The 15188-nt window shown below is 38.0% G+C and overlaps 1 protein-coding gene across 1 annotated transcript; it reads left to right on the plus strand.

Moving 5' to 3' along the window:
• The first annotated feature begins 1723 nt into the window (after positions 1 to 1723).
• Positions 1724 to 14167, plus strand: LOC122652301 (ras-related protein RIC2). The gene is made up of 2 exons (XM_043846006.1): positions 1724 to 1987; positions 13415 to 14167. The coding sequence occupies exons 1-2, from the start codon at positions 1767 to 1769 to the stop codon at positions 13848 to 13850; spliced, it is 657 nt and encodes a 218-aa protein (XP_043701941.1). The 5' UTR covers positions 1724 to 1766; the 3' UTR covers positions 13851 to 14167.
• The last annotated feature ends 1021 nt before the right edge of the window (positions 14168 to 15188 follow it).

Below are 15188 nucleotides of genomic sequence, written 5' to 3' on the forward strand. Positions count from 1 at the left end.
AGAAGGATTTTCTTTTACTGCACGATGAAGGTTTACTAATCCATCTTAAAGTTCACAAACTCCTATAAGGTTTTAGTTTAATTCTCGTAATACCCTTTTGATACTCACTCCTGGCCATCCTTTTGTCCCAAATGTTATCCCCTCCAATTCGTTGCCTCTTTCAATTCTTCCAATTCTTCACATAGGAATGAAAATGATCACCCTACCCTCTGCCTGAAAACACTACCCAAGGTGGAATCCACTCCCCCTATTATAGGAATTGGAGGAATTGGACGTACCCATAAATTGAAGGTGATAATTATTCCCTTTTGTCTTAGACGAATGGATTCTCGGTCGCCTGATTGAAGGAAAATCGATTTTTTAATATGTTGACGCAAGTCAGCTGAAGCAAGTGCTACTAACTTAATTCTTTGGCTCTATAACGGTTTATGTAGTGCGGCTAAGATTAACAGGTGGCGCAACAAGGAGAGATTTCCCATTTGTCTCTCCAACGATATCTATTGTTCAAATCAAATGGACTCGTTCAAATAATTTTTTTAAATTCTTATTCTAAATCCCAACGGTATCCAATTAAGAATAAATCATCTACCTAAAAACAACTTGCTTATATGTCCAAAACTAAGCTTTGAACACCATGATTCATGACAGGTGCGAGACTTTAAGAACCCAAAACTCTTAAATATCTAAGATCATTAAAGAATCAGAATCGAACCGTCCCATTATTAAACATGATCGAATCCTAATTTTGAAACCAATAAGAAACTATCCCAGTTACCCTAAACCGTCTTGTTTGTATGGTTTGTGATCTTGGTATTGATTGAATCGGATCGATCGATTTAAACCAGGATGATCCAAATTCGGGCAAATATGACACTTTATCCCTATTTTCTTATAACAAAATATTTTTTTACATTTTTATCCTGCCTGTACAGTTGGATCGGATTAATATCAAGATCGATCTCAACCGATAGCAATCCCATCCAACCAAAATCGACCAATCCGATCCGATACCTCAAACCATGCCCGTTTGACACCCCCCCTTACCTCAAAGAAGGTGGCCTTAAAGTTGGCTCAAATTCAAAGCAAGAATTGATCTTCTACGATAGATCTTCTAAAATAGATATTGTACAAGGAAAAGGTCCCAAAATGGCTATGGTACTAAAAGAAAACAAAAAAATTGGACCATGAGTTCATTCAATAAACCAAACTGAACCGTGGGCCAACCAGATTGAAACTGCCCTATAGTTGGTTGGTTTGACCACCGCTTCAATAGTACCTATCAAAGAGGAAAGTTTTTGTAAGTCATCGCCGCAATTGGCTAAATCCACACGTCACCACCGAAAACGCTTCTCGGGTCTAGGACCGATGTTCCAAAGTCCCACGCTTCAAGTTACCAAAACAACCCTAAGCGAAATTACTAAAAGACGCTTCGTTCCTTCCATTTCACATTCTTTCGGCTGCCTTTCTAGAAAATCCATTCATGTCAATTCACAATTTGCTTTCCTCTTGATACCTGTGCTTTGAAAAACATCCTCTTCTTTCGGTATCATTTCTCGATTTCGAATCCAGCCAAGCCGACAACCATCTTTAATTTCCTCTCTCATAGAAAAAGGCAAACGTTTTCCTTTTACAAGTCGAAATTTCCTTGAGTTCTCAGGCTTTGTTTGAAGAGATTAAGCCCAAATTTCTTCTTCTTTCCTTAGTTTCTCTGCTATCGTTTTGTAGATTTGCAGAGAAAGAGTAGTAGTAGAAGCAAAAGGTAATTGATGGCTGGCTATAGAGCTGAAGACGACTATGATTATCTCTTCAAAGTGGTTTTGATCGGAGATTCTGGGGTAGGGAAGTCGAATTTGCTTTCGAGGTTCACCAGAAACGAGTTCAGTCTTGAGTCCAAGTCTACGATCGGTGTGGAGTTCGCGACTAGGAGCTTGAACGTGGATGGCAAGGTCATCAAAGCTCAGATTTGGGATACTGCTGGCCAAGAGAGGTATTTCTTTTCCCTTGAAGTTCAGATTTTCTGATCTGGCTAGTTGATGACACTGAGTTGCTTGCTTTCTTTGTCACATATCTTCTTTGCTGGTTCTTTCTCTACTGAGTTTATTAGTTCAGTAGGAATAGGGAAGTTGAGTTGAATACAGAAATCGTTTTGATTGTTAGAGATCTGGACCCTGAAGAATACTAAATGTGGTGGCTTTTCTTTTTAATTTTTATTGTTCTTCAGATAGTCTCCTCTTTAGCTAGATTACGTTTAGATTTATTTCGATCTGTGTTTGACCTTTTTCAACTCTTGTTGATGTCTTGTTTGTCTCATGTGCTTGACAGAGGAAAAATTAAAACTTTATGCGTTGAGCACGATTAATTTTTCTCCTAAGCCTCTATATATGAGACTCTTTTCTGTGGAGACTAGGTCGTTTTTCCTTAAGACTGTAGTTTTGTGTTTACTTCATTATGTTTGTGATAGAGGTAGTAAGTGCCGCTTTTGAAGCGCCATAAATATTCATTTATAGCAACGTGTCTTCTTCATCTTCTTCATGTGGGATGCATGGACCTTGTATATTGCTGCTTCTTTGTGGTTTCAACCTTGATGTTCGAAGAATGAATAACATTGATGTTATTTTTAAACTGTTTGTCTGCTTGTCTATCTGATTGGCTGCTTTCTCTTTTGCTTTGCATGTCCGGAAAATCCTTGCTTACCAACGTTAAAAGTAATATATCCTTTCTGTTCTCTGTCCTGATATGATATGTATTCCTTAATGGCTGTATTCTAGTACATTGTGGGATTCTATTTATGGCCTTAATGCCTTCTGGTTTGGTCTGGTTGCAAGTAAAATAAAGGGAAGGGAAGTGAAATTGAATTAAAAAAAAAGAAAGAAAGTTCATGATTGTGTAATCTACTTAGAACTCTTACCATATTTGATAATTATATTTTGCATATGCAATCATTATTTTCCATTCCAAATCAAAAGGATTTGATTGCAAAGTAAAGTAAAATTTAATACTAGATTGGAATGTTTTAGAGTTAGTTAAACAATCATGTTAGGTAATGAATTAATGATTACAAAAGTTTCTATTTTGATTTGATTTGATTTCACTCCCTTCCCTTAAATTCCTTTGCAATCAGATGGATCCTAAATGACTTTCTTTGGTTTATGATTTAATTGAGCATCACACTTCTTCTATTTCTTGCAGTACCAAAGGTTGAGAGGTGCTTAATTCTCAATTAAATGTGGTAGTTGGTCAAAGTAGCACCAAAATCAACAAACGGTCATGATTAAACTTACTGAAAATCTATCCCTAGCTTCTGTTTGTGATTTCGTATAGGGTTTAGTGTCAAAACGTAGTTGAGGTAAGGTCATCTATGGAATCATTTCATATGGGGCCATCTTCTAAATTATAATTGAAGGAGAAGTTTCTTTTGTTGTGTGTGAAGGGTCAGTCCTTCGATTTATATTAACTTCTTCAACATTTTAGGTTTTTGTCCTATCATGCGAATCTAGAGTGGATACTCCTCTATCTCTTTCCTCTTAGCCATTCTTGGATAGGGTGTTCTTGTTTGGGCCCCTTCTTTCATGACACAGTCACTCTAGAACCTACTCCCAGTTTGGGTGTTCTGTTCGCTAGTCTCCTTAGAAACATTTCATGATCTTCATGATTCCTGTTCCTTACATATTCACCTTACTTTTTCTGTGCCGTTTCTTCAGCTCTAATTGTTTCTGTCTTTCTAGATCTATGAAAAATTTGGTCCCCTCTTTCTTGTACAGTAAAAGAAGACTAAAAAAATTCCTGTCGAATTCTTCAATATTGCATTCCTGAGCCATATCTTCTATCTTTTATCATTGCACTTTCCCTTGGAAAAAGTCATCTTCTCTGTGACTGTAGTTTGTTCTTTCATGCATGAAGATTCTCTTCTTTCGTTTCCATTGTGCACCTCTCAAACATTTAATAATCCCACTTGCTATGTTGTTTCTTTTGGTCGGTTCACTTACTCTAATTTGTTGCTACAGATTCATGCTTGCACAGCAGTCTCTTACATGTGGTCCCTAGGCACTCAATATGGATACATCTGTTAAACATTTCTTATTGTGACTTAACACTATAACACTGGGTTGTTCCTATACCTATTTGGGTTCTGTAAAATATGGTTTATCATTTACTGTTCTTCAAGCTGAACAAGCTATCTGAGGATAAGTTTTTCATGTGGGAAGGATATATGTACCCTTTGATCCAGAATTGGGGGACTAGTTAGACTGCATAGTGGATATGTGGTGGGGGTTTGACCGGAGATCATAGGAGGGATCCAGAAGTCGTGCACACATTCAGGCCCACTTGGAAGGGAAATTTCAACCATAGTTGTCAGTGTCTAGGCGACCCTAGGCTTTGGAGGAGGGAAAAAATCAATGCGACGCCTTGAAAACCATGATCTCAACAGAGTAAGGCTGCTTTCATAGAATATGGGACTGGAACATGTGATGAGTATAGATGCTTTGAACTTTGATCATGTACTGTAAAAGAGAATTTCGGGGATATATTAAGTGGGTAGAGAATGTGGGCTGTAATCCCATGTTTTCAGAGTTGTTCAAGAGTTCGCATTATGTTTTAATTGCTCATTCCATTGGAAATCTGAAATGTGTTAATGAGATGGCAGATGCCCTAACTAAACAAGGAGTCACGAGGGCAAGGATGTGCTATAGAATCAGTCTTCCTTTGTGAGATGTAATCTGTGAATTGGGTAGCTCTATATGGTAGTGTTGGGTCTGATGAAGGGATCTTTATTCCCAGTGAGGCAGGATTTCATATTCTTACTTTCTCCATCGTAAAAAAATCTTGTTTTTTTCTTTAATCCAAAGAAGAGCCAGAAACAGATTGTACTATTGGTAACCGAAAAACCCTATTTCCTGCCAGGTTTATTTTGGCATTTGGACCAAAATGCCCTCTATTCAATATGGTAGCATCTTTTAGATGCTTATCACTTATGTAGATGAAAAATCTCACAAGTCCAAGAGTGCAGCATTATTGGTTAAGGTAGAAGAAGGTCTGAGACCATGGTAGTGATTAGAGTTTTAATTCCTGGAAGAGTCAAAGGTTTTTTACTATTTTAGGATTCATTAATGAAAAATTAGATTTATTGATATAATTGGCTTAAACAATTTGGTGTATAGGCTTTTGTGTTGTTTGCTAAAAGAAACCCCTCCTTCTCACATTGTACAATAATTAAGTTTTATGGATGTCTCATGGGTGGACAAACGTTTTTGAAGACTGCAATCTCTTTCCATTTCATACAGTAAAATTATATTTGACATCAAACTAACTGAATCTTCATGCATATGGATGTGTTTAGGACATTTTAAGGGAATGATTGACTATCAATCTTATGCTCCAAAAAGTTTTTTTTGTGTGGGAGATATATGTAAATAGTACTGAGGTCATTCATGTAATTTATGAATATTATGAAGAGAATTCATGCCTGTAAATGGACTTGGATAACAACCATATGCGTTTTCCAATTATGTATCCATGATTAAGTGTGAAGTTTGTTCCACTACATCTTCTCTTGATATTAAGGCATTAAGCTGATTTACTAGTTGGAAAACTATCAAAACGTAGTTGTTGTTGAAGCCCTATGACATGTTCTCCATCTCTTGGGATCAAAATGACTTTTGTTCTATTGTTTAATTGGTATGGGGTTAATCAAAGAAGGGATAGGTTATAACGCAAGCCAGATGCTTTAATTGAGTTGAAGTGACAATTTCAAACCTGTATTGGTTAATCAATGAAGTGATAGCTCCAAATCTGTTGGGGTAGATCAGGGAAAAGATATAGGTGGTACGGGGTATATGTTGTTGCATGAGGGTTTTTGCTAATTAAATTATTCTGTATGTGTAAATTTTCAGTTTACAAAGGTTTGTTTCAGCTTTAAGAATGGATGGATAAAATGCCAGGAATGACTGGAACCTTTTAGGCTCATCTACACCATCAGCAGAATCGTCATGGACTTGGATCATCCATCAGCAGAATTGGCCGACCCCGATTCCGATTAATGCCAATTGCTGCAACCTATTTTGGAATCTTCTATGCAAGCACTTTGATCTTCATTTTTGTCCTTTTCCCCCTTCTTTTTGTCGGTAAATAACAGAAAATCATTGGAACTTACTGTAATGATATTAGCACCTTAGAGAACTAGAACCAGGTTTCTATTGCACTAGCCAAGATTTCTTTTATATTAAAACTGAACCAGAATTACAATAAGAATATAACTCTTAGCAGTTAAATCTGCTAAGTCTAAAGACTAAACACAATTGGAAACTTAATTACAAAAGGAATAGGAAATAATAAAAGAGTCCAACCTAACACTTAGCTAAGAACCAATCCCATGGTATAGAGGTCCATGAACACCCATGGACCTCCAACCAAGATACTTGTACTCTAATTCTCCCCACTCAAGTTGGAGTATATATATCTCCCTTACCCAGCTTGGAACAACTATCAAGGAAGGCAGGCCGAAACAACGCCTTTGTAAACACATCTCCAAGTTGATTATCGATGTTGATAACTGGGTTTCTCATAAAGTGACAATCAACCTTAATATGCTTGGTCCTCTTATGAAAAATTGGATTGCTAGTAATATAAATTATATCGTTTATCACAATACATCTTCATTGGTTAGAAACTATAAAACCCAATTCTTGTAGGAGAGACTTTAAAACCACATCAACTCAGCTGTAGTATGAGCCATAGCCCTATACTCAACCTCTGCACTCGGCTTAGCTACAGTAGCTTGCTTCTTACTCCTCTAAGAATCAAGATTACCACCAATAAATATACAATATCCAGTGGTCGATCAACGATCATTGGCAGCTCCAGCCCAATCAGCGTTAGAATAACACACAATATCAGTGTGACCATGACGAAGATAAATGAGACCTTTGCCAGTGAGCATGCTTAGTACTCTCTATAAATTGACTGATGACTCCAACATCAATGGAAATATCCAGACGAGTGAATTAGATAAATAAGCTTTCCAACGAGTCTTATGCATTGATGTTTATCCTCAAAATCTTTTCCATCACTCACCCCAAGTTTCAAATTTGGATCCATTGGGTTGTCAACAGGCTTACAATCTAACATACCGGTTTCAAATAGAAGGTTCAAAACGTACTTCCTCTGAGACAAATTGACACATTTCATGCAACGAACAACTTCAATGCCCAGAAAATACTTGAGTACTCCTAGGTCCTTCATCAGAAAATGTTGATGGAGATATGCCTTAACCTCTTCAATACCAGAAGAGTAATTACCTGGAATTATGTTATGGTCAACATACAGAACAAGGATCACAACCTTGTTCCCCCAACGACGTACGAGCGCAGAGTGATCGGGGATGCATTGAGTGAACCCATATTCACCAATAACTTTACTAAACTTATCGAACTAGGCTTGTGGAGACTATTTCAGCCCATATATAGCCTTGTGAAGACGACATACCTTGGACACATTCTCCCCTTGAGTGGCATAATACCCTGGAGGTTGCTCCATATAAATCTATTCTTCAAGATCACCATAAAGATACACATTTTTGATATCGATCTAAAACAGAGGTCAATCAAGATTCACTTCTAAGGAGATAAAAACTCGTACAAAATTAAGCTGTGCCACTAGTGAGAAAGTCTCAAAATAATCAACACCATACCTTTGCATTCAACCGAGCTTTGAGGTGCTCAATGGAACCATTAGGAAGATATTTGACTATGTACACCTCGCGGCACCTCACAATCTTCTTCCGGAAAGTAAGTAAGAGTCCAAGTCTGACGATCCAACAAAGCATCCATAGCATGTTTCCAACCTGAATGCAATAAGACTTCTTGATACATAGTAGGTAGAACTACAATAGATAAAGACAAAGCAAAGTTGCGAAGTAAAGGTGGAAGATGATATACTGTAACAAATTGAGACACATGGTAAGCAATGCGAGATTGTTGAGTATAAAAAAGGAATACCTTTTTGAAGAGCAATGAGAAAGTTAAGAAATTGAAGAACCCCAAACAAGATGTTTGATGAAGTAGAGGGTGGTTGCAAAGGATCAGCGTGGAAGTAGACTTGGGATGGCACCTGTAGACTTGCAAGGCTGCAACTACTTAGCTAGAGCACTGAAGGGTATGAGAATTGGAAGTCGAGGCATTAAGACATTAGCATCTATCTGATTTCTCAATAGAAAAATATGGTGTAGATTCAAAGGTCATATCAGCATTGACAAAATATTGACGGGTAATGGGATCATAACACTTATAACCTTTCTAAGTACGAGCATAGCCAAGAAACACATTTGATAGCATGGGGGAATAATTTATCAAGACCAGGGCGAAGATTGAGAACAAAGCTAAGACAACCAAACACCCGTGGGGGCAAACAAAATAGATTAACATCAGGAAAAACAACAGAGAACGGAGATTGATTACCAAGAATAGTAGACAACATACGATTAGTTAAATAACAAGCAGTGAGAACGACATCACTCCACAAATATTTGGGAACATGCATGTGAAATATCATGGTATAGGCAACCTCAAGCAAGTGCCGTTTTTCCGTTCAGCAATACTATTCTGTTGAAGGTTATAAGAGCAACTAGTTTGATATATCATATATCATACCATGCGCATAGGAAAAATCAGATATTTCACGTTGAGTATATTCTAAGGTATATCTATAATAAAAATTTTAATTCACACCAAATTGAGTTTTAACTTCAGAATAAAACTGTTTTAAAATAGATAAAAAAATTCAGTATGATCCTTTAACAGATATAACCAGGTCATACAAGAGCGATCGTTAACAAAGTTAACAAAATAAACAAACCTTAATTGAGTATTGACACGACATGGACCCTACACATCGGAGTAAAATAAAGAAAACAAGGTAGAACTACGAGAAACATCACGAGATGGGAATGAAGTATGGTGATGCTTCCCAAGCTCACAAGCTTCACACTCAAGACAAGAAATTTTCTTGCAACTAGGAACCATTTGTTGAAGCTTGGAAAGGGAAAGATGTCCCAACTGGTAATGCCAATGAAGTGGAGAGGTAGCAAATGCAGCCGTAGTAGTGCAGTCATCAAAATAGTAGAGATCATCCTTTTCACGCCCTCCACCAATCTTCTTCCTTGTCTGGTGATCCTGAAAAACACAATAGGTACTGCCACCGCACCTTCACCATTTCCACCACCTCCACCACCACCACCTCCTCCACCGCCACAACCTCCTACACCATTGCCACCACACTGCCACCACCGCCACCACCGCTGCCACCACCACCACCACCACTCCTATACCATTGCTGCCGCCACTATTGCCACTGCCACCACCACCACCACCATTACCAACTCCACCAACACCATCACCACCTCCTCCACCACCAATGCTACCGCCTCCACCACATCCATCGCACCACCATCACCTCCACCGCTGCCACCACCACCACTGCCATCGCCACTACCTCCATCAAATTTTCGGGTAAGCAATGACATTTTTGAAAATTTATTGAAGTTCCAGAAACAAAAATTCGTACGCATAACAAACGCTTTTCTGTGTCTTTTCTGGGCCAGATATAGAATTTACTATGTGTTACCAAACATGTTTATCTGTCAAGAAATTTGGTCCAGTAATAGAAATAGAAAAAGTTACTTCTGGAATAGAACCATGGCCCAGAAACAGAAGTGTTATCATGCAGGCCCTAAATCTGCCAAATCTAAAGACTAAACTCAATAGGAAACTTAATTACAAAAGGAATAGGAAATAATAAGAGTGTCTAATCTAAAACACTTGGCTTAAAACCAATCCCATGGTTTAGAGGTCCATGAAAACCCATGGACCTCCAACCGAGATGCATGTACTCTAACATTTACCTTTTGTAGTATTTTGAATAAAGAATTCCAAAAAATACATTTTTGTGGAGAGTGGAGACCTTTGCTTCTTGTTCCGGATACCTATGTACAGGGTTCTGTCTGATTCCAGGCTGATTCTGTGTCAGATTCTGGCTGTTTAAACTTTGATCCTGACTTAAATACCCATAAAGAACAGGATGTTCGATGGAGTCTTTTATGGGATGAAATCCACCTATGAATACATTACCTGCGGCTGTGTCCGTAGCTAGTAGTTTTCATTGGCTCAGGTTTAATGGGACAAACAAATTACTAGAAGTGCAGTTTATAAGTTGTAGATTTCAATTATGTCTCTAGTATGTATTAATGGGTACCTGCAACCACCATGACGCATGAACAAAGGCTTAAGCTATTGGGTGGAGAGGCCTAACTGGTATGTGAAGGCATAAGGTCCCAGAGTTAGTTGATGTGGGATTATTCACAACACTTAAGTTTCCATTTTCTCAGGTTTTTGAGTTTTGATTCTTTTGATATTTTGGCTTTTGTTGAATAAATCTTTCTTGCTGCAATCCTAGCTAATATGTAATGTTTTTGCTTTCGTTGAACGGGCATCGGGCATCTTGTGAAGGCTTACTTTTATGGGGCATCTGATAATTTGAGGTGGTTAGTTCGAAGCCAGTCAGTGTACCTTGATAATGTTGGATCTGTTTAAATAGGTTAAAAGTTCATGTTGAGTATCATTCTGTTTAAATTGGCTCAAGGTTTGTAAAGCAAAATTTCTTTGGGTTTCTGGGTTTCAATTCTTCTGGTATTCACATGTTAGTTGCTACTTGCAATCTGTGTGCAGTGACTGTGTGTACTTCTTTTGCTTCTTTCTTTTGGTGGAAGTATGCAATTACTGTATGGTTTTTAGCCTTAAGGATCTGCCATAGAGCATGGTCTAGAGAGTTCTATTTGATCCAATTGGCAACCCAATTTCCTACATGTTATTAGTCCTGTACCCTTTTCATTAGCCTTGTTGCATTTTGTGATTTAATGGTATCTTATGCATTCCACCATGTTTCTTTTTAAACCCATAAAAGTTCAGGACCTGAGTGTGTCGTCAGAGTTATATTAATCCGGAAGGAAACCAACAGTCTAGGGAGGGGGAGGGGAGGTCTGACCTCACCTGACCATACAGAAAAAAAACCCTCCCAAGTCCCACCCACCTCCTTGGGGTGGGTAAGAAAACCTCTCCCCCCACCCCAAAGGAAATTTAAAGTAAAACATAATCATCTTGTTGGAAGTATGTCAAGTCTCTTTCTTATTCATTTGACTGTTTCCTCTTGATGCTGATTGCCCCCTGAAAGCCTTTGAAAAATTAGATTATTCGGGAATACTCATTGAATGCTGAGATCACGCATTGAAATTCTGGTAGTAGATCCATAATCAAAAAAGTGTTTGTGGTTGTTCCAGAAGAAATGAAACAAAAGATACGGTAGAACAAGGATTAGTTAAGCGTAGAATGCTGAGAGGATTGACTCCATGCCTTTCTATTGATCTCGGGTGTAAAGCTCTTGCATTTTCTTAGATCTCTGCCAATGTATTTCATTATTACCATGAATCTATTATGAGTCAAGGCCTTGAGTTTACTAAATTGGTATTTTCCTAGCAATAGAGATTCAGGGTAGGTGAGGCAGATTGAAATCCAAATAGGTTCTTCAGACCTTGTTAATGAGGACATGGACATAGGTGCTTGTGTAGAGCATGAGCCATGAGAAATGTGTAAGCTTAATCGAGAAACATTAATGCTTCTGTCTGGGCTGTTCAACATTTGTTTTGGGGAGATGAAATATCCTTGTTACATAGCTTCAATGAGAATCCATCCACTTCAGAAACATCTCATCACCAAACATGTTATCAACAATTTCATTTCCACTTGATAAGTTATAGCTGTAATTAATGCAGAAAAGGTGGCATTCAGTTGTAGTTTTTTTTTTTTTTTTGGGGGGTGAGGGGTGGGTGGGGGTTGAGGGAAGACGGACTGGCTATGGTAATTGAATGATTGAATTTTCTCCATCTCATTCTCTGCTTAATAGTGATAAGTAGCAAAAAAAAAATCATTCATTTCTGTGACAATATAAAATAATGTAGAAATCATGAGAATAGGCACATGCAGACACAGGGGGTGGACACTCTACCACCTTGTATTTATAAGTTGAAAATCAGTTATGTTGTCTTAGAATGTGGTATGTGTTTCTGTCGTGGTTTAACTAATTTTGAAGGTGGTGGAAAATGTGAGAAGGAAAAGAAGGATTACTGTGAACATTTCACTTGCCATGACCCTCTTTATATTAATAAACTCTTACACAATTATTAAATGATTATTACTAATTTTTGTCACCTAGTTGAAATCTAGTTGGTAACGGGTCAGTGTATGGCTGTCAACAGTTAGGGTAGGGGTGGGTAATGGATTTGCCCAAGCCCTCCAAGGGATAGGGATGGGGGAATTCATTTTCACATTGCATTATCTGATGGATAAATGGGCAAAGCTTTAAAAATGTTCTTTTAACCTTTTGGTTGGGGATTTTAAATGGGTTATGGGCTATGATGAGCTTAAGACTTAAAAGAGTGTCTTTGGTGGATAAGGTGGAATGGTTATGGGTATTTGTGCTAGACCTTGAGTTAGAGTATAAATACATTATGTACATAAGATCAATATGTGCCAAAATTACCTAACTATCCCTATCTAGACACAAACTGTAAACGGGTGAGTTGAGAGAGTAAGAGACTCTTACCCATACCTTCCCCGTTTGATTAAATGGCATAAAAATATCACCCTTGCCCTCCAAATGAGGTTGGGTATGGCAGTAAACAGGTACCTGTTGACAGGGTTCTAAATTTCAAAATTTGGTGGGATTTCGATCCCACTGAAACGAAAATGTTTTGGTGAAATGGTCAAAATCCCACAGAAATTTGGTCTATTTCGGTGGCTAAAACCTGAAATATTGCTCTAAAACTTCAAGGATTGCCTATTTAAGAATTTTTGCACATGTTTGAATCATTTTATAAAAATAATAAAATCCAAAGCAGTAGTTTGGCTTTAGACCCTATGACATAATGAATTAATGATCATGTCATCCTCTGTCTGAAGAATCTCTTAAAGTCCATCACAACAACCTTTTATTTGGGAAAAGTTGGTTAAATGATGCTTCACATCCCCCCAAATGTTGAAGTGGATGTTCCACAGTTGACCACCAACCAAGCCTTTGATTTAGCAGAAAAATGAAGAATTTTGTCAAAAAAAATTGAGGTTTTCTGGCAGTTAAGGAGCTCTCAGGCGAAAGCTCGAAATTGACGAAATGAGTTGAAATTTTTGCTTTTATGTCATATTTCGGTCATTTCGACGCATTTTGGCATAATCCATAGTAGTGGTTTGGCTTTACACAAACTGGTTTTTGTTGTATCTGCATAATTCTTTTGCTTTACCTTCCCTTCACAACTCAAAGGTGAGTATACAGGTTCAATGGCTTTGCTGAAAATATGGATTTACTGATTTTTCAGGTACCGAGCCATCACTAGTGCTTACTACCGAGGAGCAGTTGGTGCGTTGCTTGTGTATGATGTGACACGACATGCAACATTTGAGAACTGTGAGCGTTGGTTGAAGGAGTTGAGGGACCATACAGACCCTAACATTGTTGTTATGCTCATTGGTAACAAGAGTGACCTCCGTCACCTTGTGGCTGTTTCTACGGATGATGGAAAATCCTTTGCTGAGAGGGAGTCTCTCTACTTCATGGAGACATCAGCATTGGAAGCAACAAATGTGGACAATGCATTTGCTGAGGTCCTAACCCAGATCTACCGTATTGTGAGCAAGAAAGCAGTGGAGACTGGTGATGAAGGAGCAGCTTCTTCTGTTCCCAGCAAAGGAGAAAAGATAAATGTCAAAGATGATGTGTCGGCATTGAAGAGAATTGGGTGCTGTTCAAACTAACGCACGCTTAGGATTCTGAATTTGTTTGTGTCGAAGATGTGGCAGAGTGTTTTTGCTGCATCTGTTCCTTCTGTGTACACCATGGCTGTGTAAGATTTTCTGAGTGATGCTGAACCAGGAGAGAGGGGGAGTGGGGAGGAATTGTTTTAATCTTCATTACTTGCATTTTATTTGCTGTGATTTACTAGAAGGAGCCTGTATTAGGGTTAGGATTTTAAATTTATTGCTTTGACTTGGATCATGGATGGTGTTTCAAAATTGCAAGCATCCTGTTTAGGTGGATTCATGTACTGACGTCTTCAATAGAGTTATTGCTTCACTAAGAGGTATGCCAGCCTTAATCTTTGATTAGCTGGAGGTAATTACTACATTGAAGGTAAGTGTGCCTTTTTTCTAGTGAATCTGGTGGAAAACATTCTCATCAAATCCAGATGTATTATTTTACAAGCTGTGGTTCATGTTTGGGATTTGGGAGATGGGTAGGGGTTAGGAATTATATACTTTTATTCTCAAAGTGAATCACAGAACATGTTGACATCAAAGCTAATTACTACACAACAAAGTTCAAGTACACGGCAACAATGATCTTTCAAAATTAGATCTCCAGTGTTTCTTTAGTATATTGGCAAATACCTTCTATTCCATTCCATCAAAAAATTACCTTATATTTTATTTGGATTCATTGAAATCAAGTGATGTGTCAGTGTTAAGCCTATTTGCACTAGTCTTATAATGTTTCTCAATGGATCATTGATTTGCAGTATTCTCCCTTTTGTTTGAGTTAATTAGAGGATGAGTCTAGTAATACTAGTTCTAGCTGGCTTGTTACTTTCTTTGACACCATGGGCATACCTACCCTGAATTCCCGAATAGTTGCATTTTCTGGGAATTGTGATCCATTGATTAATGAGGCCTGGTGGGTGACTATGATTTTGTATGAAGATAAGTTTATCTTTGCTCGATTTGATTAAGGTATGATAGGAGGCAAGATCGAGGCAGAAGCCAGGGGTCTTCTTTAAGTTCCAAAACTTTGCAGTTAAGAAGTGTAACAATTCTATTATGGGGTTTACTCATTACTTATTTTTGTTTTTTTTTTTTTTTTTTTTTTTTTTAACTCTCATTTAAAGAAAAACACATCATTCAAAAGATGGCCACAGAAATTGGTCGGAATCGGGATCGAGTTCAGTCCATTGGATTTGATTTAGACTTATATGATTCAACCGATTTGATTCTGATTCATCAAACCAAAGTTGGTTGGGCTAGTTAGGGAGTGAGGCACTTGCAAGCCAAAGATACAGCTGCTCTTGCCTGTGGAAGTTTGGTTCAATGGAGAGGCTA

This window comes from Telopea speciosissima, chromosome 2, assembly GCF_018873765.1.
Source record: "Telopea speciosissima isolate NSW1024214 ecotype Mountain lineage chromosome 2, Tspe_v1, whole genome shotgun sequence".
Lineage (NCBI taxonomy): Eukaryota > Viridiplantae > Streptophyta > Magnoliopsida > Proteales > Proteaceae > Telopea > Telopea speciosissima.